This window comes from Sceloporus occidentalis, unplaced genomic scaffold (assembly GCF_023333645.1).
Source record: "Sceloporus occidentalis isolate IW3139 unplaced genomic scaffold, rSceOcc1.0.p SCAF_3, whole genome shotgun sequence".
NCBI lineage: Eukaryota > Metazoa > Chordata > Lepidosauria > Squamata > Phrynosomatidae > Sceloporus > Sceloporus occidentalis.
In genome coordinates this window covers 64,681,721-64,705,378 of record NW_028316983.1, presented here as the reverse complement: position 1 = coordinate 64,705,378, position 23,658 = coordinate 64,681,721, and the positions used below count along the sequence as shown (strand labels likewise).

Below are 23,658 nucleotides of genomic sequence, written 5' to 3'. Positions count from 1 at the left end.
ATCACACTAGCAAGATCTCACAGGCAAATAGGAGTTAAATGCGATTTAATGCGAAGAAAACCTGGAAATACCTGAAATTTATCACATGGCTTGTAGTTAACGTGAAATAATGCGAAGTTAAACCACAGTTAAAGTGGAGAAAACCAGCAACCTTTTACTTTTGGAACATCCTGAAAGATACCAGTTTTTCCACTTTAACTGTGATTTAACTTCGTGTTACAGTGTGCGGATGCATTTTACGTGGCTTTAAGCTTACGCGGAAGTTGCTTGGGGAGGGAAAACAATGGCAAGCGCATGGTGTGTACACGCCACTCTGCCACATGCACGAGCTCCGTTATTTCCTATGGCGCTCGAGCATACCCGGATTTTCCCTTATGTGGGGGGATCCAGAAAGGATCCCCCACGTAAGGAGAGGGCCCACTGTATTTCATTTTGGAAGCAATTTGGTGTGAAAACTCCCCGAATTTGCAAGTTTTGTTTAAATTTGAATTTAATTTAAATTTTATTTAACTCCAATTTGCCGGTGGGATCTTACTAGTGTGATAAAGCTCTGAGTCAAGTCTCTAAGTAATCCACTCCAAGTGTCCACCGGGCATGTACGGATGTGGAGAATACCCTGGAAGTACTGCTTCCATTATGGATACAACTACATCTTGCCGTTGACATCTCCCCACTTCATGAATCAAATGGGGAATAGCAATCCATATTGTGACTAGGGTTGGTGTACATTTGTAGAATCCCCTTGCCTTTTACAGGACCCCCAGTCATATAAGGAGGGCCAATACTTGTACATCTTGAATGCTGTAGGTTCTATTCAATGAGACATTTGAAGTTTGGTGGTCTGTTTCTACACCACTCTTCCATACTTTCAGTTAACATATGAATATGAACTGAAAGAGCTAAACTGATTGCGAATAAGCATGGCCTGCTTTATCTTGGCTATAACCTCTCAGATTGGCTCACATGCAGGCAGAATAGTGTGCTTTGTTTAAGGAACAATTGCCACATGCTTGTACATCACTTGGTGCAGTTTCATGATTGCCTAAACATAAAAGCGCATTTTAGAAGGATCACTGAAGAGTCAGTGTGCCCTCTCCTGCAAAACCTCAAATAGCAGAGCTCTGAACTAAATTTTAGGTTATCATAAAGTTCAATATTTTAAAGATTATGCAGATCAAGTCTACAGGATGCTAGAAGAAGTATCTCTGGTTGCAGAGGCGTTAAGTGTGGAATCACAACTTTTGCATCTCTCCTTGGGGAAGTTTTACAGTCGTTTGTAGTACATTTTAAGAGTCCATTTACAGTTTTTATGTCACAGTTCTGCTGTAGTGAAAATTCCATAGCTAATTCCCTTATACTAGGAAAGCCTATTTGTGCATTTTCTCAGTGTTATCAGCTCTAATAGTGGTTTTCCAGGGCCTTAAGCATTTGTCTTTCACTTTATGGATTCCTTAAGTGGAGTTGGCAGAGACTGAATGAGCGGTCTTCTGTACACAAAGCATGTACTTTGCTGCTGACCTATTCTTCCTCTCTAATGCTCCATCATGAAGTTAAGCTACTCTGGATAGCAGTTGTCGCATGACATGGAATAATTCTGGCTGAAAACATAAGTAGCAATACTAATAGCAAGTACGTTTCTATACTGCTTATCAGTGCACTGAAGCACTCCCTACGTGGTTTACAACGTGTAAGCTAATTGCCCCCGACAAGCTGGGAGTACTGCACTACAGAAAATAATTAGAAGCTGCCACACTGATTTCTTCCTGATCTAGAAAAAAGTGCTTCTCCTGTCCTCCTCTTAAAATATTTCTAATATAATGACTGATTCTGATTTATTCCAGCATCTGACTTTGTTGCCCAAATGGTTTCTGAGAGCCACTGTTTCCAGTGTGATAGCTGACACCAAAATCTTATACACATTTTTACAGAAATAATTCCTTCCAATTTGAGTGAAAGCAATTTGAGATGCTTCAGATCAAAGCTTTTGGAAGAACCAAGATAGCTAAATGCTTTTCACATCTCATCCAACAACTTAAGATCTTTTTGAAAGCTGAGACTTATAGTTATCTTTCAAGAGGGTGGGTTGACTTTTTCTTAATGAAAACATTGTTTCAGATTTCAAAATCAGACTGGATCCTGATGTATAGTACTTATACATCTGTTTCCCAAAACAGAGGTTTCAGCTGAGTGATTTTTGTGGGACCAACCGTTTGTCACTTCATTGATATGAATGGCACATACAGAGAGGGACCAAATAAAGTGGAGGACAAAATAAAGGATTTTATCACGGTTGAGAAAAGCTCAATTTGATGAAATGTGATACAGCAGAACCCTCCTCCTTCTGCGGAGACGTCTGGTTGCCTCACATGTATTTGGTCATCCATATATCTGATTTTTTTCTCTTTAGTCCTAAACTTAATTCTTTGTCATTTAAATCGTTCCAGATTACCATCCTGCAGATTCATCCTAGCTATTGCTTTGTGACTGAGCCCCCAAAATATATGATGTTTCTATTTTTGTGAGCTTCCTACTGGGACTATGCAGAACTGAACATGAGCACAGCAGTGGCTCAGTCAGGACCTGTGCTAATTAACACCAGTGAAACTTTCTTAGATCACTAATTGCCTAATTCTAGCATCTAGAAAAGGAATCCTATATGGCCTAATTACACTAAGGTTCTGAGGACATCTGTTGGATCCATTCCTGATGAAATGCTTGGTTAACTATTTCATATTGACAGTATTTATTCACGTGTGTAAATCTGGATTGAGAGAGAGAGATCAATTCCACTTAATATTTGGAGGAAAATTCTCCTGGTAAAGAGAACCTTGCTTTCAATTAAATGTTGTCCCGGTTGTCTTTCCATTTCTGGTTGACTTTAAGATAACTGCAGATAGACTTAATTGGCCTGGAGTATTTCATTTGTCTCATTTGACTGAGGATTGATCTACTAGTTTAGGTCCAGACTACCTGAAAGACCGTATCTTCCCATATGAACCTGCCAGAACTCTTCAGATCTTTATGCAAAGGATTTGTCTTGGTCCTGCCACATCATAGGCTTTGCTTGGTGTGGACATGAGAGAGGTCCTTCTCAGTGACTGCTCCCATCCTTTGGAACCCTGTTATCTTTTTGCCAGTGGACAAAAATCTTTCAAGCAGGCCTTTAATATGTAACTGCATCCAGGGAGGCTTCTTTTTGGGGTGTCTGCTTTTGTATGTTTTTAGTGGTTTTATATTTTTTACCTTTTGTTCATGTTGTGGGCCTTCGTGTCATTTTTGACTTATGGTGACCCTAAGGTGAATCTATCATGGACAATTTCTTGGCAAGTTTCTTCAGGCAAGCTTGCCTTTGCCATAAGCTAAGGCTAAGAGAGTGTGACTTGCCCGGGGTCACCCAGTGGGGTTCCCTGGCTGAGCAGTGTTTTGAACCCTGGGCTCTAGAGTCATAGTCCAATGCTCAGACCACTACATTATGTTGGCTCTAGTATGTTTTTTACATTTTAACTTGTTACATTGATATGCTTTAATTTATGCTTTTAAAATGGCACTTTTAAAAAAGCATCTTTTATGAGCTGCCTTGGGTCTAATTTAGGAGAAACTGGCATATAAATATAAATAAACAAACAAATAAAAAATACTGAGCATTGGTGTGAGCAGACCCCTTCGGCCCCAATACTTGAAGTAGCACCTCTCCCTATTATCTGCCAGCTTCTAGAGCTGAGGTCTATTGTCCCTCTTTTGTATCCCAACAATGGAAGCAGTATAGTATATGACGTTATTGGGAGGGAGCTTTCTGTGATGTGATGCCCCTGTTCTTGTCTCTCCTTAGATATCTAATTAGTGTGGATTAATCTATCTTGTTTATTTCTCCAGGTTATACCAACATTTTGGTGTTCTAAAAGTTTTGTCCATATATGTACAGTACAGAGGTTTCACTAAAATCCACAAGCAGTGATATCCTTATTGAGCCAGCTCCAGGGCATAAAATACACTATGCTTTCGAAACTTTGCTGGCTTCTTCATCAGGCAAAAATGTTAAAAATCATACAGGAGAAAAAAAGGTGACAGTGTGAGAACTTTATCACACCCGTTTTTGTCTCCATTACAGGTACTGAAAGTACACACTCATGTGTGCGCATGACCTGTCAAAAATGGATTTTACCGCACACCAAAGTGCCCTCCAAAAGGCCCCGTTCTGTCCCCTGGCACCAAGCCGTCCTGTTTCAGTGCTGAGGTGCATGAAATGTTCTGGTCGGAAGTCTTCCGACCAAGCAAAATGGCACCTGTCAGCTCTGAACTGGAACAGCTTGGTGCCAGGGAACAGAATGGGGCCTTTTGGAGGACGCTTTGGCGTGTGATAAAATCAGGTTTTGACAGGTCGTGCACGCACATGAGCGTCCACTTTCCGTGCCCGTAATGGAGACAAAACGGGTGCAATAAAGTTCTTAGAGTCACAGGCCTACACTCTGTCTCAGGTCTAATCTGCACTGCAGAAATAATGCATTTGCTCAGTGCTATGGCATCCTGGGATTTGTAGTTTTGTGAGACATTTAGCCTTCTCTGTCAGAGAACTCTGATGCCACAACAAACTATAAATACCAGGATTGCATAGCAGTTAAAGTGGTGTCAAACTCCATTATTTCTGCAGTGCAGCATCAGCTTCAAATGTTACTCTGTTGTTAGTTAAGATGGTATGAAAGGATTTCAATGCAGGCTTTGCTTACTCCCCTTCTTGGTCATATGGGAACTAGGGACAAAGGACAAAAATAGATAATAAAATTCCTTTAGCAAATAGAAAAGTATCTTACCTTGTAATTTTAATTATTTGTAATTGTAATACTTGTAATTGTAAATTGTTCTGGTAATTACAACTTATAATTTATTACAATGATTTATTGAAATAGAAAACTTCTAATGTGGCTGTTGAGTCTTATTAGTTCACCTCTGACTTTCAGAGGCAATGAATTATACACTTAAGAATAAAATGCAGTCAATTAAATCCTGGCCTTTCAAGCCTCCGGTTTGGTTAGTCTCTTTTGGACCACTTTATATAGCTTAATTGTGTTCTGCTTTTAGTTCTAGGATTCTTTTGGAGTTAAATGAATTTATTTTACAAATTAGTCTTAATATGGTAGAGTTTAATTTCTTAGGATGCCATTGATTCTTTGACTTCAGAATGAATAATGAGAATTATGAACATTTGTAAATACATAACACATTAAACATATTAAAAAACACATACAGTCACCCCTCCCTTCTCACAGACTTGAGGTCCATGGGCTTGAATAGTCATGGAGGGGCAACCTTTGTTATTTTTAATGGGGTGTGCCCTGTGGTGTGCATGCTTGCTTTGCAGGCACATGTCCCATTCAAGCTTATGGGCTTGAATATATGCAAGTCTCCATTTTCATGGGGGGACAGGGTCCAGAACAGATCCCCCATGAAAATGGAGGGCCAAATGTACTGGTTAATTTAATTTGCACTTTAATTTGCAGGGTAGAGGAAGGGAAGGTTTTTTCATGATCTTTAGAAGATTTCCAGGTTTTGGTTTGGGAGAGGCAAATGGTAGATCTCTTGTTGGTGGTGCAGTGAGCCTGCCTTGGGTTTTAGTCAGACATTTTGAAAGTCTGCTTATTTATTAATTAAAATATTTATATCCAACCCTGTAGCTAGGATATCATGATGATGTATAATAAAAGCAGTTTGCACTATTTAAAACTATTTAAAACAATAAGAATAATTTTAAAAGCATCTTAAATCATTTAGCACTTAAAAGGACAGATGAGAAACAGAGAAAACCATTTAAAACAATTTAACAAAACCACTCACATGTGGAAATTTGGATGAGATCAATCAAGACTCCAAAGCTTTAATAAACAGCCGTGTTTTTACTTGGCACTGGAATGATAGTAATGTTGGAATGATAACAATGTTGGGGCCTTTCATCCCCAAAGAGTTTCAGCACCTTGGATAGCTCCTTTTAAAGTTTGAACTAAACCCCAGAGGTGATTCACTGCCCCACTAATGTTGGAGCCACCAGTTGCCACTGGATTTGGGGTAGCAAGGATTTTCAGTCGTGATGTGTTCTCACTGTTCATACTTGTGTGGTGGGAGAGTGCTACAGTGAGGAAGCCCATGGGGAATTATAGAGTTGAGGAGGAGATGGTCCCTGAGGTATGCGTCAGGCATACCTTAGTCATCATTGTTTTTATCTTTGTGAGATGAATATTTGTGACTCATAGCTCTGGTATCAGAGACGCCTTTGTTTCATTGTTGAAACAAACTGTTTTATTGTTGAATAGTTGAATGTTATTCCATTCTGTCAATATAAGAAAAGAAAAACCTATCAACTTTGCTCCCCCCTCCTGTGTGATGACTAAATTGAGAGTTAACGTGTGTTATTCTTTCTGATTCCTAGATCCCTGTGAAAGCACCAAAGAGAGAGTTGGTGTTTCTGTAATGCTTAACAACTCTTTTGGCTTGAGACATTTGGGAGGGTTTTCTATGCATATGGCATAAATTATGAGGATACAGCTGATGATGAATTTTGTTGTTATTAAATGCCACTAAGTTGACTTTGACTTAGGGTGTCTCTGTGAATGAGAGACTTCATCCAAGTCACCATATCATCAACACCCCTGCTTAAGTCCTGCAGACTCAGGACTTAGCACAAAAGTGGAGAAAACTCTGGGAAATGCTGACTGCTCCTCCCTGATAGGGCCACACATAGTTTTGTAATTTGGCAAGGTACCTAGAACTCTCTTTTAGATTACTCTAGTGCTGTAGTTAAAGGAAGTGTGCTTGGTCATCCCAGTACATTACTAAACTGCAAATAATAGGTTTCCTTAGGATGAAACTATGGCTGCATCAGCACTGCAGAAATAATCCAGTTTGACATCACTTTAACTGCCATGGCTCAATGCCATGGAATTCTGGGAATGTATTTTGTTTCGGCACCAGAGATCTATGACCAAGAAGGCTAAATGTCTCAACAACAATTTCCAGAATTCTGTAGCATTGAGCCATGGCAGTTTAAGTGGTGTCAGGCTGGAAAAGCCCATGACAGCTGAAATGGCACCAGACTGCTTTAATTCTGTAGAGTAGACATATTCCTTGATACACTCCCTCTGTGAAATGGCCCAAATGTCAAGATCTTTAGGGGAAGACTTTCTCTCAGTCCCACCACCATCACAGGCATATTGGGCTAGGAAACAGGAGAGAGTCTCCTCTGTGGCTTTGTCTCCCATAGATGCTCAATGTATGCCCTGTTTGCGCTTTTTCTGCTGGCAGATAAAGCCATTTTTATTTAGGCAGGCTTTAGGCTCTTAACTGACTTTGGCAGAAGAATCTTAATGGGGTGTGTTACGTTTACATCCTTTCAACTGTATTTCAATGTGTTTTTAAACTAAGTGTTTGCAATGGAATTATATATATATATATATTTAAAAACACTTTTGTATGAAATAGTTTTTTATTTTGTATTTTGTTTCAGTTTGTTGTAAACCATCTTGAGTCCTGTGTTGGGTTCAAATTAAGTAATCCATCAAATGAATGAATAAATAAAAATTAATAATGTTTTGTACCCTAAATTTAAACCAGGGTCTCCAAAATATAAAATGGAAGTTCTTCTGTCACGTTAGACTGCCTCCTGCAGCCTTTCTGGTCTTAGTTTCTAAGATTTGGTCTTGGGAAGGGGGAACTAAAAGCCCCATGATGTATTTGATTGCTATCTGCTTCTGTGGTTGAGTGGCTGGGGAAGTGGTTAGGAAAAGTGTGTGGAGCGCTGGGGTTAAATCATAGGAGCTCTCTCTCTTTTGCTCTGGAAGAACTTATTTGCTATGCATGCAAGAGATGAGTGGGTACGTGTTTTTCTTTTTCTGCCTTTTTTAGCCCTTTATCTTTCCCAACTCCCTGATCTATGCAGTGGACCACTAGTGCATCAATGGCCTGACAATCCAAGATGCTGCACCTGTTTTGGAATAGAGTTTAACACTTGGCTAGCTCCTTTGAAGCCTGGGCTAAGATGTTTATCACACTATACTCTTAAAGTGCTACTATTCCACTTTGACTCCTCTAGCTGCCTCCTGTTGCATTCTGGGATTGGCAGTTTTAAGGAGGGGTATTTAGACAGAGAACTTCTCTGCCTGAGAATTCTAAATACCCCTCCTTAAAACTTCCAATCCCAGAATGCAACAGGAGGCAGCTAGAGGAGTCAAAGTGGAATAGTAGCACTTTAAGAGTATAGTGTGATAAACATCATGGAGTGGAGTCATTGCCTCACAGACACGCAAGCCCCCAGCTACCACTTCAGAGCCATTAATTCCTGTCAATACTAATCCCACATCACCTCTTACTCTCACAACCAGTACATATGCAGATTGACGCCACCCAATATTTTATGCCTATCCCTCAGTTTTCTCACACATTCCTACCCATATTTACCATGTCACAATACAGAAACACCAGCTACTTCCCCCAATTTTTTGTACTGTCAGATTGAATCACAAAATTCAGTCCACACACAAGTCAATGTGCTGAGCAGGATTTATGCTTGAATATGAAGAAATGTGTGTTGGCTATTAGCTGGACTTTGAGTTTGTATGGAGTTGGAAAGGAAGCACAGCATATATCCCTTTGTCTTCATGTTGCTCCTCTCTAATTGTTTATTCTCTCTTGCTACAAATGCTCACTGGGGTGATGGGTTGGAGGTAGCATGTGCGCCAGAGTGTAGCTGATAAGATTGGGAGGAGGAATCCCTATGTGTTCCAATTATCTTCATTTTTCTAAAGCAAATATTGATGCCAGCCTAGTTTTTAAAATCAATAATTCAGATTAGAGATGCTTCCTTTCAATAATAAATAAACCATAAAGCAATAAAGTGATAAATAAATAAATAAATAAAGCTTGGGCATTACATATGTGACTGTGTGAGTTAAGGTAAGTGGCCAGGTGGTAACTGTAACCTTCCCAGAAGAGAAGTATTAGGCATACTTTATTTGGCTTTGATCAGATCTCACCTAGAAAAATGTGTCCAGTTCTGGGCATCACAATTCATGAAGGATATCGACAGGCTGGAATAAGCCCAAAGAAGGACATCCAGGATGGTAAGATGACTGGAAACCAAGCTCTGTGAGAAACAGTTTAGGGAGCTGGGTGTGTTTAGCTTGCAGAAAAGAAGATAGAGAGGTGATATTACAATCTTTAAATACTGTATTTGAAGGCAGGGATGTCATATAGAAGAAGGAGACAGCTGGTTTTCTGCTGCTCCAGAGACTAGGACATGAACCAATAGATTCAAATTATTTGAAAGAAGATCCCACCTGAACATCAAGAAGCACCTCTTCACTGCTAAGAGCTGTTCAACCATGGAATAAGCTGCCTAGAAAGGTGGTGGACTCTCCTTGTATGGAGTCTTTAAACAGAGGTTGGATGGCCATCTTCTAGGAATGTGTCTTCTTGCATGGCAGGAGTTTGGACTGGATGGCTCTTGTGTTCCTTTCAGCCATAAGATTTTGCGATTCTAACCTAGATGCATTTTGTACAGCTGTATGAGGAATATGCAATCGGATCTTCATGCAAAGCAAAGACAAGACAGACATGGAAATCCAATGTTTTAAAACAGGAAAACCTCACTCTGTTTCTTTCTTGCATATCTCCTGTTTTTTTCCCCCTGAGTTATTTTAATAAGAATTTGATTACACATTGATATGACTAACCTAGAATCCCTGCTGGAAATAAGGGATGAAATAGTGCTATTTCTGGACAGAAATAATATATATTTATTAGATTTATAAAATGTCATCACCTGGTTAGCAGTTGCTTGAAATCCTCATGATAAGCAATAAAATATTAAAACTTCACATAAAACCAAAGCAACAAACCACAACACCCAACAGTAGTGTTTACAAGTGACATCAAAAGGCAAGAGTGACAAAACAACAAACCTTAAAAGTTTATTTTAAACAGGATACATACTACTGTACTTTCTATGTGAAGCAGAACAACGATTCTTCCTATTGCCTGTGTAAAACAGAACAAGGAAGATGCCAATATTTTGTTGTATAAGAGTTACCCTTTTGTGTTCTTGGGATATTTCTCAACCACAACCACTATATATACAACAACCATTATATATACCACATCTTTTGTCCCAACTCTGCCAAAATGATGTACAATAAACATACAGAAATGCTGTCAAGGTAGGACATGGGGAAGAAGCCCAAGACCACACAGAATACAAAGGTCCTGAAAATGGCTTAGCACATTTTGAAGTGTGAAGTAGCACACTATTGTTATTTAAACAGCCTTCCTCCCATACAGTAAGAGAATTGAGATCAGAGTCTAACATTACCGAATATGTATTGCTGATGACATACATAAGAAAACATATTTTTTTCTTTTAAAACCTTATCCCTTCTACTGACTTTCAACCTGATACCCACCCTTCACAGTGTTGTTGTGTGACAGCTGGCGCCAAAGTTGCCAAATCCTCAAGCAAACATTGATTTTGCAACACCTGACCTTTTTGAACATTTCATGCAGTTGCCTAACCTTTCTTAATTTGTGCAACTGGTTTTGGTATTTAAATGAGAACACTAAACTCATGAATCTTCACTGTAGGGCATCTACCGGTAGATACACATTATGGCCACTTCACATGGAATATGCCTTTCAGTAATGTTAGTCCAGAAGATTTTGTTCCCTGAAGAGGAGCCCAAATGACACATTAACCTCCACCCGTGCTTAGCCCAATAGTTTTAAAAACATCTTGCACCATAAAGCCACCAGTTCTTGCCAAAATTTCTTTGCCTTACTGTGTGTCAGGACCAACCTGGCCTATACATTTCCATTGTAGATACCAATTCCATCTGATTCTGAACTGCTTACATTAAAAAAAAAGAAAAAAGGAAAGAACAGAAAACAGAAGAAAATACACAGAGAGGTACAGTTTTCCACCAGTCCCCAACAGACTGACAATTGGAAGGAGTAGTTCATCAACTTCTGGATGGTTACAGGATCCTCTAGTGTGCATTTGTTATAGGGGAGTTTAATAATAAACTCTTTGCAAGTCATTGGTTTAACTAAGCTAGTGTAAATCCTGATTTAAAAAAACACAAGTAAAACAGATTGCTTCTTGTATCCCAAAATGTATACTGAATGCTTGAAAACAACTTTTAAGTATCTCTAAATTAAGGGTCTAGTAATGACTTCAGACCATATGCTGATTCTCAGTGACACAGGATACACTTGATGCTGGTTTTTTTTAAGCTCTATGGTGTAAACTGGATTGGATGCAAAAAAAATTAAGAGTCTGCCTCCTTTTGCTGCATGTTATCAGATGTTTGCTTCCTTCCATGTCTAGTTTCTGGAATGTTCTACACATAGGCTGGGGTTCTGAGGGGTATCCAAGTGAATTAGAGAGCATGAGACCAAAGCCCAGTTGGCAGAGAAACAGAAGGAAATGCACTCTTCAGTGAGATCCCTGATTGTGAAAGCAACTCAGGGGAGGGAAGAGGGATCTTGTATTAATCTTTGTAATTTGAAGTAGCTCCAAAGTGTTGAACTAAGAGACTTTAGCTAGTCTATTTTTCTCACTTTAGAGGAGAAGCAAACAATGTGTGATTTTTGGATTTGTCCCAAGGTACTCAAGAAGCTAGTGCTGCTAAGTGCTTGCATCTATTTCTCAGTTCTCAGTTTCTTTTTTCTTTCCTAAACTTCCATAGCTTTCCATTCCTTCAAGGAATTTGACGTGATGCATATGGAATTACCAATTCTGAAGATAGAAATTTCAATTGGTACAAAATGAAGCAGCAGAAATTTATTTTGTGCAGCTTCTGGGAGTATATGATGCCAGACTTAGCTTAGGTTCTGACCAAAAAAACACCTCGCCATAGCCACCCTTCTACAGTACAATAAGACCTTTAGAAGAGGCTTTCTTGTGAATGCCCTTGCCATCTTATCATACTGTACATGGTAAGAAATGTCAGAACCCTCTTTCTGCTAGTGGCTTTCCAAGAGATAGCTGAGTGAGTCTGTTTCAGCATAAAAAAGTAAATCAAAGAACAACAAAAAAGGTGTGTGTGTGTGGGGGGGAAGAATGCAGCAGAACTTTTGAGACTTATTTATTTTAGCATGAGTTTTTGTAGATTTCAATCCACTTCTTGAGATGTATTGATGGATTACAGTATTACCGCACAAGTATTTAAGCACAGTTACATAGCTATGAGGGTGGGATCAGAGTGTGATGTGATACCCTGGTAATAAACTTCTAAAAGCTATGTAAGATGATAACAGGTTTGTCATGCAGTTTGACAGTGTAAAAACTCTTGGGTCTATTAATCCTGGATGTAAAAACAATAAAATATGCTTACCCTATTGTCAGTTCTCTTGTGGCGGGAACATTTTCTGGCAATAATTCTATAGTTGTGTGTGTCAACTATGATGAAAACACATATATTAATGTATATAGTGTGCTTCAAAACCATTGTCTCTTTTCAAATGGTGTGGTATCCTTCCTCTTAGGTTTTAGGCAATTGGCCCAAGACATTTTGTTGCCTGAGGCAAAGGACAAGGTGGTTCTTTCTTCTTTGTATGTATTCAAGATAACAGGACAGGTAGCTTCAGCAGTGGCAATTGGATAGGGTCTTCAGAACACCTGAGAGGGGAACAGGCCTATTTTGGGGTAAAGTAAAAGTGTGCAGCACATACAGGTATATTTTTAGAGAGTGAAAAAAAGCAAGGGTGCTCAGGGAGCCTGGCATTGCTGCCCCCTAACATCTGCCACTGGAGGCAGGCTCAATGGCTGGGCTGGCCCTGGCAGCCAGGGCAAATATTTTCATTACAGAAATATTGTCATTGATTAGGGTTTTTCACTTGGTTTCTGAGGGACATTTGTTCCTGACTTCTTTAATAAGAGGATCTTCCATAGCACCACAAAACTGCTTTCTTTTTGTTTGTGACATACTGTCTAACCTGGCTATTTGTGACCTTATTCCTCAAGGTATTTTCCACAAGTGATTGTTACAGTCAGTTTTTACATGTCTCATGTCTACAATTTGAATGCAAAACTAATTTGGACTAGAATGTACTTTTTGGTCTGAAATGAGCTCTCTGCTCCTTTTCTGTCTTGCATTAAAAACAGTCACAAGCAACATGTACCACATTAAAATATATTCTTGGTGTCACTTGTGAAAATGGCCCCTAACCTTTCATCAGTTGGTGGAAATCTGCTTAGAAACACTTTTGAAGAACACAGACAGAAAAAGAAGGATTAAGCACTTCTCCCAATACTCGCCTCCACCTCTACTCACAATTGCTGCCTTTGTGATTGCTTTGGTTTTGAAAAAGAAAAGGTTGGTGGCAGGGTGGGGTTTGCTAGAGGCTGTCACATGTAGTTTGCTTCTGTGGCTTGTTCACCAGGGTTCACTGCTGAGGTGGCACCTGGCAGATGAAAGCGAAATAAATAAACAACAAAAATATTTTGTGTTGGTAGAAAAGAAGGAACCCTTAATATGGAGGAGAGTGTAGTATCATTCATGGAAAACAAATGTCAACATGAATCTAGTTATTCAGTGTTGAATGATGAAATGCTGGCAAAGTGATCAGTAGCTGGCACACCCAATTATATTAAAACTGATAACATTTCAGAATCCTGGGAATCTAACATCATCCACTTATGGGTCTTTCTGACTCATCTTTCTAGACTCAAGGAGTGTTTGGTACCAGCTTCGGCTAATATGCCAATTGCGCCCCTGTCTGGACCAACAGGACCTCGAAACTGTAGTACTTGCATTGGTAACCTCTCGTTTAGATTTCTGTAATGTGCTCTACATGGGGCTACCTTTGTACCAAGTTCGGAAGCTTCAGTTAGTTCAAAACGCTACAGCCAGATTGATCACGGGGACACCTAGATCGGACCATATTACACCGGTATTAAAATCTTTACACTGGCTGCCAATTAGCTTCCGAGCCCAATACAAAGTGTTGGTTATTACCTTTAAAGCCCTAAATGGCTTGGGCCCGAGGGAACGCCTCTCCCTACACAATCCGCCCCGCACTCTCAGAACAACTGGGAAGCTCTTACTCGAACATCCCAAAGTGAGATTAATAGCCACTCACCAAAGAGCATTTACAACTATGGCCGCAACGCTTTGGAATAATCTCCCAGAAGAGATTCGACTCACTTCCACTCTAGACGCCTTTAAAAAGGCGCTGAAAACCCATCTCTTCCAGAAAGCATACCCCTCTGACCCTTTATAAGGGAAATCACCCCAAATATATATCTACCTCAGGGCGTTTTTTAAATTGTATTTGTAAATTGTGTGTTTTTTTGTTTTTGTTTTTAGATATGTTATTTTATAAGCTGATTTTAAATTATTGTAATTATGATGTATCATTAATTTGATACTGGCTGTAATCCCGCCTCGATCCGTGGGGAGAGGCGGAAAAATATAAATATAAATTTTATTATTATTATTATTTAAGATGATCTCCATCATACAGCAAAAGGATTTTCCTTCTGGGATCCAATAGCTATGCTATTCTGTTGAACATACCTTGGCATTCTTTGAATGGTTTTACTGAGATCCGGAGTGCATTTGAAGTCTTTGGCTGCTTGATTTATGTGCTTCTGTAGGTGCCAAGAGCAGTTAACTCTTTGTTTCATGATTGTAAGAAGACTTGGAATGGACACAGATGGAATGAAGTGGTCTAGCAGGCAAAGCCTGATTCACTGGAGGAAATGTTGTCCCTTGATACAAAAGCAACTTGTTACTCAACATCTCGCAGTGGAGTCTGATATTAGACCCAAATGAAGTCCTAATCATGATGTTCCCCCCCCCCCAAAAAAAAAAAAAAAAAAAAAAAGGTCCATAAGAAGGTTTACTGGCAGCCTGTGATATGGTGTCTTACTGCATCTCTGAAGCCAATATGGGAAGAATTCTTTATTATTAAAATTAGGGATGCTAAAATGAAAAAGTATATGTTCATTAATTATAAGCTTTGTTGTTAATATATTACTTCAGGTTGACTCTGACCTACAACAATCCCATCATTCAATTTTCTTAGTAAGGTTTATTCAGAAGGGGTCTGCCATTACCTTCCACTTAGGCTGAGAGTAGATAACTTGCTTAACATCATCCAGTGGGTTTCCATGGCTGATCAAGGGTTTGAACCCTAACCTCTCATAGTTTTACCTGAAATATGCAGCCCCTCTAATAAAAATAGGCTTACATCTTATATTTTGTTCATTTGGATATTTAATATTGTTTGTTGTTGCTTGTTGTTCTGTGTCTTCAAATTGTTCATGACTTATGGTGGCCCTTAGGCATGGGGTTTTCTTGGCAAGATTTATTCAGAAGGGGGTTTGCCTTTGCCTTCCTCTGAGGTTAAGATAATGTGACTTGCCCAAAGCTACTCAGTGGGGTTTCATGGCTGAGCGGGGATTTGAACCCTAGTCTCCAGAGTGGTAGTCCAGTGCTCAAAACACTACACTAAACTGCTATGCCACAGTGACTGTGTGATATCTAGATAACAATATTGGTCACCAAATTATGTATTTTGCTGATAAGAGGATTTGATTTTCCCTGGTCCCTTGGGTTTGTACCCAGGCTTGAAATCCCAGTCTGTGGCAATAACTTGAAGCACCTTTTTGCAATTTCATTTAGTGAGAAGATTTGGACTACCTTTGTCAGACATGGACTGATCTTCTGTCCATAGGGCTATGTGACATTATCAGTGGCAAAAACTATTTAGAACGTGACTCACTTAATGATGCTATGAGTATATTACAGCTGTTTTCCTGCAATATCGACACTGCTTCTCTCTAGCCTTCCAAGTACGAATCAAAGAGTTGAGTTATAAAGTGCTAAATAACTCAGCAGGTATTATAGATTGTCCCTTCTCTGATGTACCTCCTGTGATGCTCTCTAAACAGCCCATCCATTCCCTAAGCCTAAACAGCAGAATGCAATTATATTCCACAACCAATTGCACCCCACAATCATGCAATGGAATATACTGGACATCCCTTGGAAGCACTGTGAGACTGTTCATACTGTTATATGTCAAGGGCTGTGTTGTTAATTTTAATGCCCATTGTTGTTAGTTTGCTTAATTGTATAGTTATAAAAATATATTACCTGTTTTGGAAAGTATATCTGATTGTATGAGCTGCTGAACAGTGGCACAAACTAAAGGAACTGGTGGACTCTTCTTTATTGGAGGTTTTCTGACAGAGGCAGAATGGTCACCTATCACAATTGGGTATAACTGATTAATATGATTAATTTGCATCTGTACTGTATAAACTTGATGAACTCTGAGGTCACTTTCAACTGTATGATTCTATGATGCAGAGGACAGAAAAAACAGGAAAGCTTCATCACATGTGTGGAACTCTATATATCACCTTTTCAATCCTTAATCGTGTTCCCCCCTCCCTCCGTGACTATAAAAATGATTACTCTCAGTCAAACAATTTTTTTATTGATTAATCAGTTGAACTGATTAATTATTAAATTAGATTTAAATAAAATTGCATAGACTAGCCCTAATGTAAGTGTCTCTTTCAGGGTAATCCTGTTGTCCAACTGGGCAGGTCTTTCAGGGGCTGCATACCATTCTGCCTCATTGACTAAACAGAGACAACTTTTGAATGATTAAACATTTATGGTAATCTACATATCATACCAGCTAAAGTTTGCAGCCCTAATAAAAAGAAACTTGAAACAACAAGAAAGATGTATTGGCACAGAGGGAGTTATTGTAGCTGCTGGGTTTTTTTCACCTAGAAAAAGTACATCCTCCACATGTGAGCTGCTATTGATGTCTATTGATGTATGTTGACAGTTTTCCAAGCAGTGTTGCGATTGGAAACGCACATGCCAAAATGCTTTTAAAAATCCTGAGAGGGTTCGTGGCACGTTACCAAACCACTCACTTCATTTTCATAGTGCGAAGAGATTCTGTTGATAAAAAGGAAGTAACTTTTTAATTGCACATAATGTTTGTGTGAGAGATACTTTTGCCTAAACAGATGGAATGCGTTATTGAGTAACAAGACAAGAGAGAAGGGCTACAACTCAGTGATAGAATTCATGTTTTCCGTGAAGGAGATTTCATTTTCAGTCCCTGGTTGTTTGTTGTTGTGTGCCTTCAAGTCATTTCTGACTTACAGCCAAGCAGGGAATATTTAATACAGTGATCAAAGCTGACTACTTTCAAGAGGTTATTAATGATCACGGAGACAATATGTGTATTGTCTTCATTTTCTAATGCTTACATTTCACTACCTCTCTTTATTAAACTGTTTTTTAAAACTTTCCAGAGTTTGTAAATTGTGGGACTATAGACCTGCAGATAATAGAAGGAGTAATTGGTGCATATGTGAACCACTTGTACTATATTTTAACTGCCTTTAATTTTTTTAATTAATTTTATATAATAATAATAATAATAATAATAATAATTGTGTTAAGTGTATTTACTTTTAACTTATACTGTTAGCTGCTTTAAGTCCTGTACTGTGAGAAAGGTGGAATATCAGTCAATCAATCAATCAATCAATCAATCACCCAAGGATTTATTTATATGAAAAAGTAGAATTCTCCTTATCAACTTAAATGATAACATTACTAATGTCAGGAAGCATCTGTGCGGTGTTCTTACCTCTAAAGGGAAGCTCTGAAGTTCTGCAGAACCTTATCAGAGATTATGAGATAAGAAGAGTATGCATAACATCAGCTAGCAGCATGTCTGTTACCAGTGATCTCTGGTCATACAGAGCTATGCTGGGTGTGTATGCTATATTTCTATGGATTGGTATGGAAAGTGGGGTGCAGCAGCAAAAGTTGTTCCCACTCACTCAGGTCCAAAACACACTGCAGAAATAATCCACTCTGAGACTGCTTTAACTGCCCTGGCTCAGTGTTAAGGATTCCTGGGAATTGTAGTTTGTTGTGGCACCAGAGCTCTCTGACAGAGAAGGCTAAATGTCTCTCAAAACTACAGTTCCCAGGATTCCCTAGCTGTGAGCCAGGGCAGGTAAAGTGGTCTCAAAGTGGCAGGAGGGATCATGGTGCTTCCTTGGCGCAGCATATACACACACTGTGCCAAAGGCTCAGGCAAAAGCAAACTGCTGCAGCTGTTCCTAGCTTATTGAAGGCACCTATGCATCACCTTTCATCTTACCAGGACCTCTGAAGTGATGTAAACAACACAAAAAGATTTTAAAAATGAAATAGCCCCAAAACATTTAAAGCAAACTAAAAATACATCCTAAAAATAATTTAAAATCATTTCATTTATTTATTTATTTCTATCCCTTTTTTCTTCTGGCATGGAGAGATGGAGATTAAAATGAAGTATATCAAAAAACAAACAAACAAAAACCACCAACAACCTAATAATAAAAATAAATCTAAAAAGACTGTTAAATAAGCAATCCTATTAAGACGTAAATGTTAAACCAGTTTTGTTTGTTCAGTTTATCAGTATCCTTCCCAACTTCAAATAAAAGTGAATTTTAAAAAATGTTTTAGAAATTATAATGCTTAATGGAGGTGTCACTTGGAATCAAAGTTGTTGCATAGCCTCCAATGTCCTGATTTGGTAGGGACGGTCCCAGTCAAACCTCTTTTCTCCCATTGCTTTTAAAATGTCCAGTTTTTCTTTCACATTCCCCCTTTGCCCTCAGTTTACTTCAGTTGCTTCATACTGAGTACAAGTGCAAAAGCCGTCTGTGCTCAACTCAGTGTGGGGAGAGGAGAGGACAGAATCTTGTCCTTTCCTGTATGCTCCGGAAAAAGCAATCTCCTGCAGCCTCTCCCAGCTTATGTGTTCTTCCTCATTAGTAACTTTTGCCATCTTGGCCAAGGTTGCTTGGTCAAAGTATCCCACTTTTCATCTGTGAAATGTTGGAAGGCATGTGATTACTTTTGAATATTTGTGCTGCCAGAAAGATGTTGCACCAGTTTTGTGTGTTTGAGTGATTCAGAGGTCTGTTGTGGTTAATCCAGATGTTCAAAATAATGGATCAGTTTCCTGGATGTTTTAAGGTTAAAAATCATTTTGAGATTCTAACAGATAATATGTTTATATGAATTTTGAATTTATTGCCTACGTTTGTACTTCTTGAGAGATGATGCTGACATTTTCAAAGTTAGTTCCATAATGGAAGGTTTTTTTAAAAATTCACAAGAAAAGAAGTTTTATATTTTTAAAAATGTATATTGGTCCATGAACTATATATTGTACACACATCAGTCTAAACAACCATTTATTTGGGTGACTCCTTAAGACAGCTAAGAAAACCAGAAGAATTTACAGTTTCTTGGTCCTGATTAACTCTGCATCAGTAGATGCAGTATCCACACTGCAGAAATAATCTGATTTGACACCACTTTAACAGCCATGGCTCAGTGTTATGGAATTCTTGGAATTGTAGTTTGTTGTTGCACAACAGCAAAGCAAAGCTCTGGTGCCACAACAAACTACAGTTCCCAGAATTTCATAACACTGAGCCATAGCAGTTAAAGTAGTGTCAAACTGGATTATTTCTGCAGTGGGGATACAGACTTAGTGCTATCTTACTTGATTTTTAGGACTTGTTCTAAAAATTTGGATTATTAATTTCAGTTATTCTTCCAACCCTAAGAAGAACAAAGCAGGAAATCATTTTGTGTCATCTTTTGTCTGCAATAACTGATAAGTAGAGTAGACTAGGAAAAGAGAAGAGCAGATAATTTTTTTTGGGGGGGGGGAGAGAGACCACTGAAATCAATTAAGGTCAAAGCAAAACAGTGTACTTCAATGTATTTTTCTTTTTCTTTGTTTTCAGACTGGTGGATGATCGGTGTGTGGTGGAACCTGCAGCTGGAGATCTGGATAATCCACCCAAGAAGTTTCGAGGTAAGAGAACAGTCAATCTAGAATTTTGGGTGGATCTGCTTCTGCTGTAGATTCCCTTGAAATAATTCTTCACTGTATAGCTACCATCTCAGAATTTGCTTTTAAAGTGGTACAACATCATTGTTACTAGTCAGCACCAGGGGTACTTATTGGGCTCTGTTAGAAAGAAATACACTGCTAAGCAAACTACAGAATTTAAATCCTTCTGCTGTTAAGACTGACAAACCAAAGATGGAACATGTTGTTTCATGCTTGCTGCTCTATTTGTGCATTCAGGGGTGAGCTCTTTGAGAATATCTAGAAAACCTGATTGTTCTTTTTGTTCCTGTTTATTCAGTGTTGGCCACTTGTTTAGAGTGGATGAGTAGTCTATAAATATATGCAAACTAATAAAAAATAGCTAGCTAAATAAATATTCTAAAATTTGACTGGGATACCTATTAAGAACGCAGTTCACCTTCACAGTTAGTATGCTGCTGTTGAGTCAAATACACTGTATTTTAGAAGACTCATGTAGAAGAACTGAATTCCCATGATAGGTTGGCTTTTTACAGTCTAATGCTCTCCCTGGTTTTTTTAGACAAGAATTCTCACAATCCCTAGCCAGCATGTTTGGGATGATGGGTATTGCAGTCCAGTAAATCTGAATGGCATCTGATTGGGGGAGGCTACCATTGCACATCCTGGGCTAATTTCTTTCAGCGCCCAGTGCATAGCGGATTTCAATTAACAATAGGAGTACAGCTGCATAGTAGGTCTGTGTAAGAGTAGGTCCTTGGGTGTAGAGTAATCTCAGTTCCAGGCTGGGGTAGGGAATCTGTGGTCCTCTAGGTCATGCTGTCTGGGTTGCTGGGAATTGTAGTCAAGCAACCTCTGGAGGGCCACAGGTCCCTTAGATCAAGAGGAATGGGACTACTAAGGTACAACACATAACAGCAGCTTATCAGGTATGGGGAGTACCCTGGTGAAGAAGGGAAGGAGCTGTCCTGGTTTCTGCTGAAAAGCCATTCTACATGGGCCTAGGGCAAGACTGGAGATGTGAAGGTCTGGAAAAAAAAAATTAAGAAAAAAACGCATTTTTTTTCACCCCTGAATCATGCTAAAATAAAACATTCAATAACTGATTTTCTTCCTTCTTTTCAATTTTTTCTGTTTTTTTCTGTTTTTTCCCATTTTTGACACCATGAGTTACCGCATCAGGTGACATCAAGCCCAGTGTGTCTGGAGTTTCACACAGGGACAGGATAGGATTGGGATTGCTCCCTATTCTTATCCCATCTGTGGCCTGAGTAAAAGTGATAGGACAAATCATCTTCACAAATCAGCTGAAAGCGCTTTCAGTCATCATGGTAATAACAGGTTCTTTCGTTATAACAAAAGGCTGGAAATGGCAGTAGAAAGCACTTTCAGCTGATGGCTAAAAGCTCTTTTCAGCCAGCTTTCATATGAAAGTGATTTGTGCTATCACTTTCACTTGCGCTTCCCGGGTAGCTGAATGACAGATTCAGCCTGTTTGCGAGTGAAAGTGATTTGGGTGATCACTTTTACTCGAACTTCCCTGCCAGGTCAATGCTGGGTCATTTGTAAAAGTCCTTCCTGTGATTGGTCGGGAAGGACAGGACAGGGATGGGACAATAATGGCCCATCCCTAATGTGATAAACTCCAGAGGAAATAAAGGTAGAAACAAAGGTAGAACAATTAGTTATGTTACATTTGAGAACTGGATTTTAATCTTTGCAGTGATGCTGTCTGAACACTATTAACTTATTGGCCACAAGAATTAGTAGCACTCTGAATTTATTAAACCATTCAATCAGGTAAAGATCAGAAAAGCAAGGATGATGAAGGAAGCATAGTTTTAAAGCTGAAGCAAAATTAATAGGCTACAATTTGAGAATTGTTTCCCCAAGGCTACTAGTGGAGCATCTCTTTTTCACCTTGTAGGGATTGTTTCCCCTTGAATAGAAAGAAGTTATAGGTACAGTTAAATAAACATGGTACAGAAATGCTTTGTCTGTTGCTCTAAATCTGCTGAAGGGCTTGTGGGAAACCTTGGGCTAGATAGATATTTCTTCTATCTTTATTTATTTATTATTTTTGGATGGTTGTTATCAAAACTGTATGGTGCCCCCGTCAAAAAAGATAGTATTTGCATAAATGTAAGAGCTGTTTGTGTTACTTCATTTTACAAGCTCTAAGCAAGATCAGATCCATCCCTGTATTAGTTGTTATACACAGGAAGATGTAACCCCACCCAAGAACACTGGATAATCTGAAAGAAAAACAAAGCAGAGCACAGGAATATGGCTAAAACTTAAAGCTGAGTAAGATGGAGTTGATTCCCCAACACACTGAGACAGATCACATTATTATATGAAAAATGAGGAAGAAAGGGGAGGAAAAAAAGGAATATAGTAGCACCTTTAACACTGGTTGTTTATTTTATTTTATTTTTATTATAGCATGAGCTTTTGTGGCTATAAACCCACTTCTTCAGATGCAGTACAGAGTTATTTTAAAGCATCAGATTATAAAACATATTCAGACTCTTGTATTTATGTATGTAGTGCACCATGCAGCCACTACATCTGTTAATACAAGAATCCTTGCTGCAACCCATATAACAAAAAGAGTCTTCTCAGAGAGAGTTTTGAACCCAGGGAAACAGACTTTTGGTAAGCAGATTTATTGCTTTCACACATCAACACCAACTGGTCACTTTAAAGGTCTGGAAAACCTGTATCACCCTGCCCCCTTTGAAAATTTAGGGTAAGGCACATGAGTCCCAACAAATACTAGGTACTGTAGACTATATTCCAGAGGCAGAAACTGGCAAAACCATCTCTTAAGTATTCTTTGTCTAAGGACTTTATCACATGGGAGGAATTTCTCTTAATTTTGAATGAAAAGAAGTGGGGCCAGAACGCATTCACGTGAATTCGCTAGTTCAGCGAACTTACGTGAATTCAAATTGCATTCGAACTGACTTCCCATTGCCTGAAAATAGCTTGCCATTGCCCCAAATTGTGAGTGATCACATCTCACGCAATAATGTGAAACCCCATGATTGCGTTCGGACTGACTTCCCATTGCCCGAAATTGCATGTGTTAGTCTATCACGCAATAACGTTAAACCCCATGATTGCATTCAGATTGCCAATGGATTATACTTCCAATTTCCCTTGTCTGATAAACTCCTAAGAAAACTCTGTGAAATTCATGGAGTCACCATAAGACGACAGTTTGAAGACACATGCACATTCATATGAGCCACTCCTCTTTGGAATAGTTCAGTGATCCTTCCCTTGACTCATGTTTTGGTAAATATTTCTCATTCATGCAACAGTCACTGATTTTAAAGGACCTCTTTGTGTGTTGGCTGCCTGATGTCCTGAATCCTGATCCAAAGGGAAAAGGGAATATGTCATTGAAAGGGCAGGGCATTTCTTGGCCTGTGAAATAGGAGGCCAGAGCCAAGGCAGCCACATAAGCAAGCAAGATTCCTGGTCTTAGTTCCTTGAAATCTTTCCCTTTTCTATTCCAGCCATCCTCAGCCTAGCACCCTTTACATGTGCCAGTCTACTGTTTCTACCATAATTTGCCAGCATGGGCAACACTGAACTGTTGATGTCAGAATGTATGGACATTTACATTTGTCAAGTCTACCTCTGGCCCAAAGAGTCTCCATTTTTATGGTTTGGAAGAGTGTGTATAAGAGAGGTGGCATGTTCCTGTGTAAACAGATACAA

General features: G+C 39.0%; 1 protein-coding gene across 2 annotated transcripts in view; it reads left to right on the top strand.

Annotated features, from left to right (window-relative positions):
• The window catches only part of ITPR3 (inositol 1,4,5-trisphosphate receptor type 3), a 128,828-nt gene that overhangs the window by 17,071 nt on the left and 88,099 nt on the right, over nt 1–23,658 (top strand). For both annotated transcript variants that reach the window (XM_089514723.1, XM_089514722.1), the window contains exon 2: nt 19,838–19,908. In XM_089514723.1, coding sequence (XP_089370849.1) covers nt 19,838–19,908 — 71 coding nt within the window. The remainder of the gene's footprint in view (nt 1–19,837; nt 19,909–23,658) is intronic.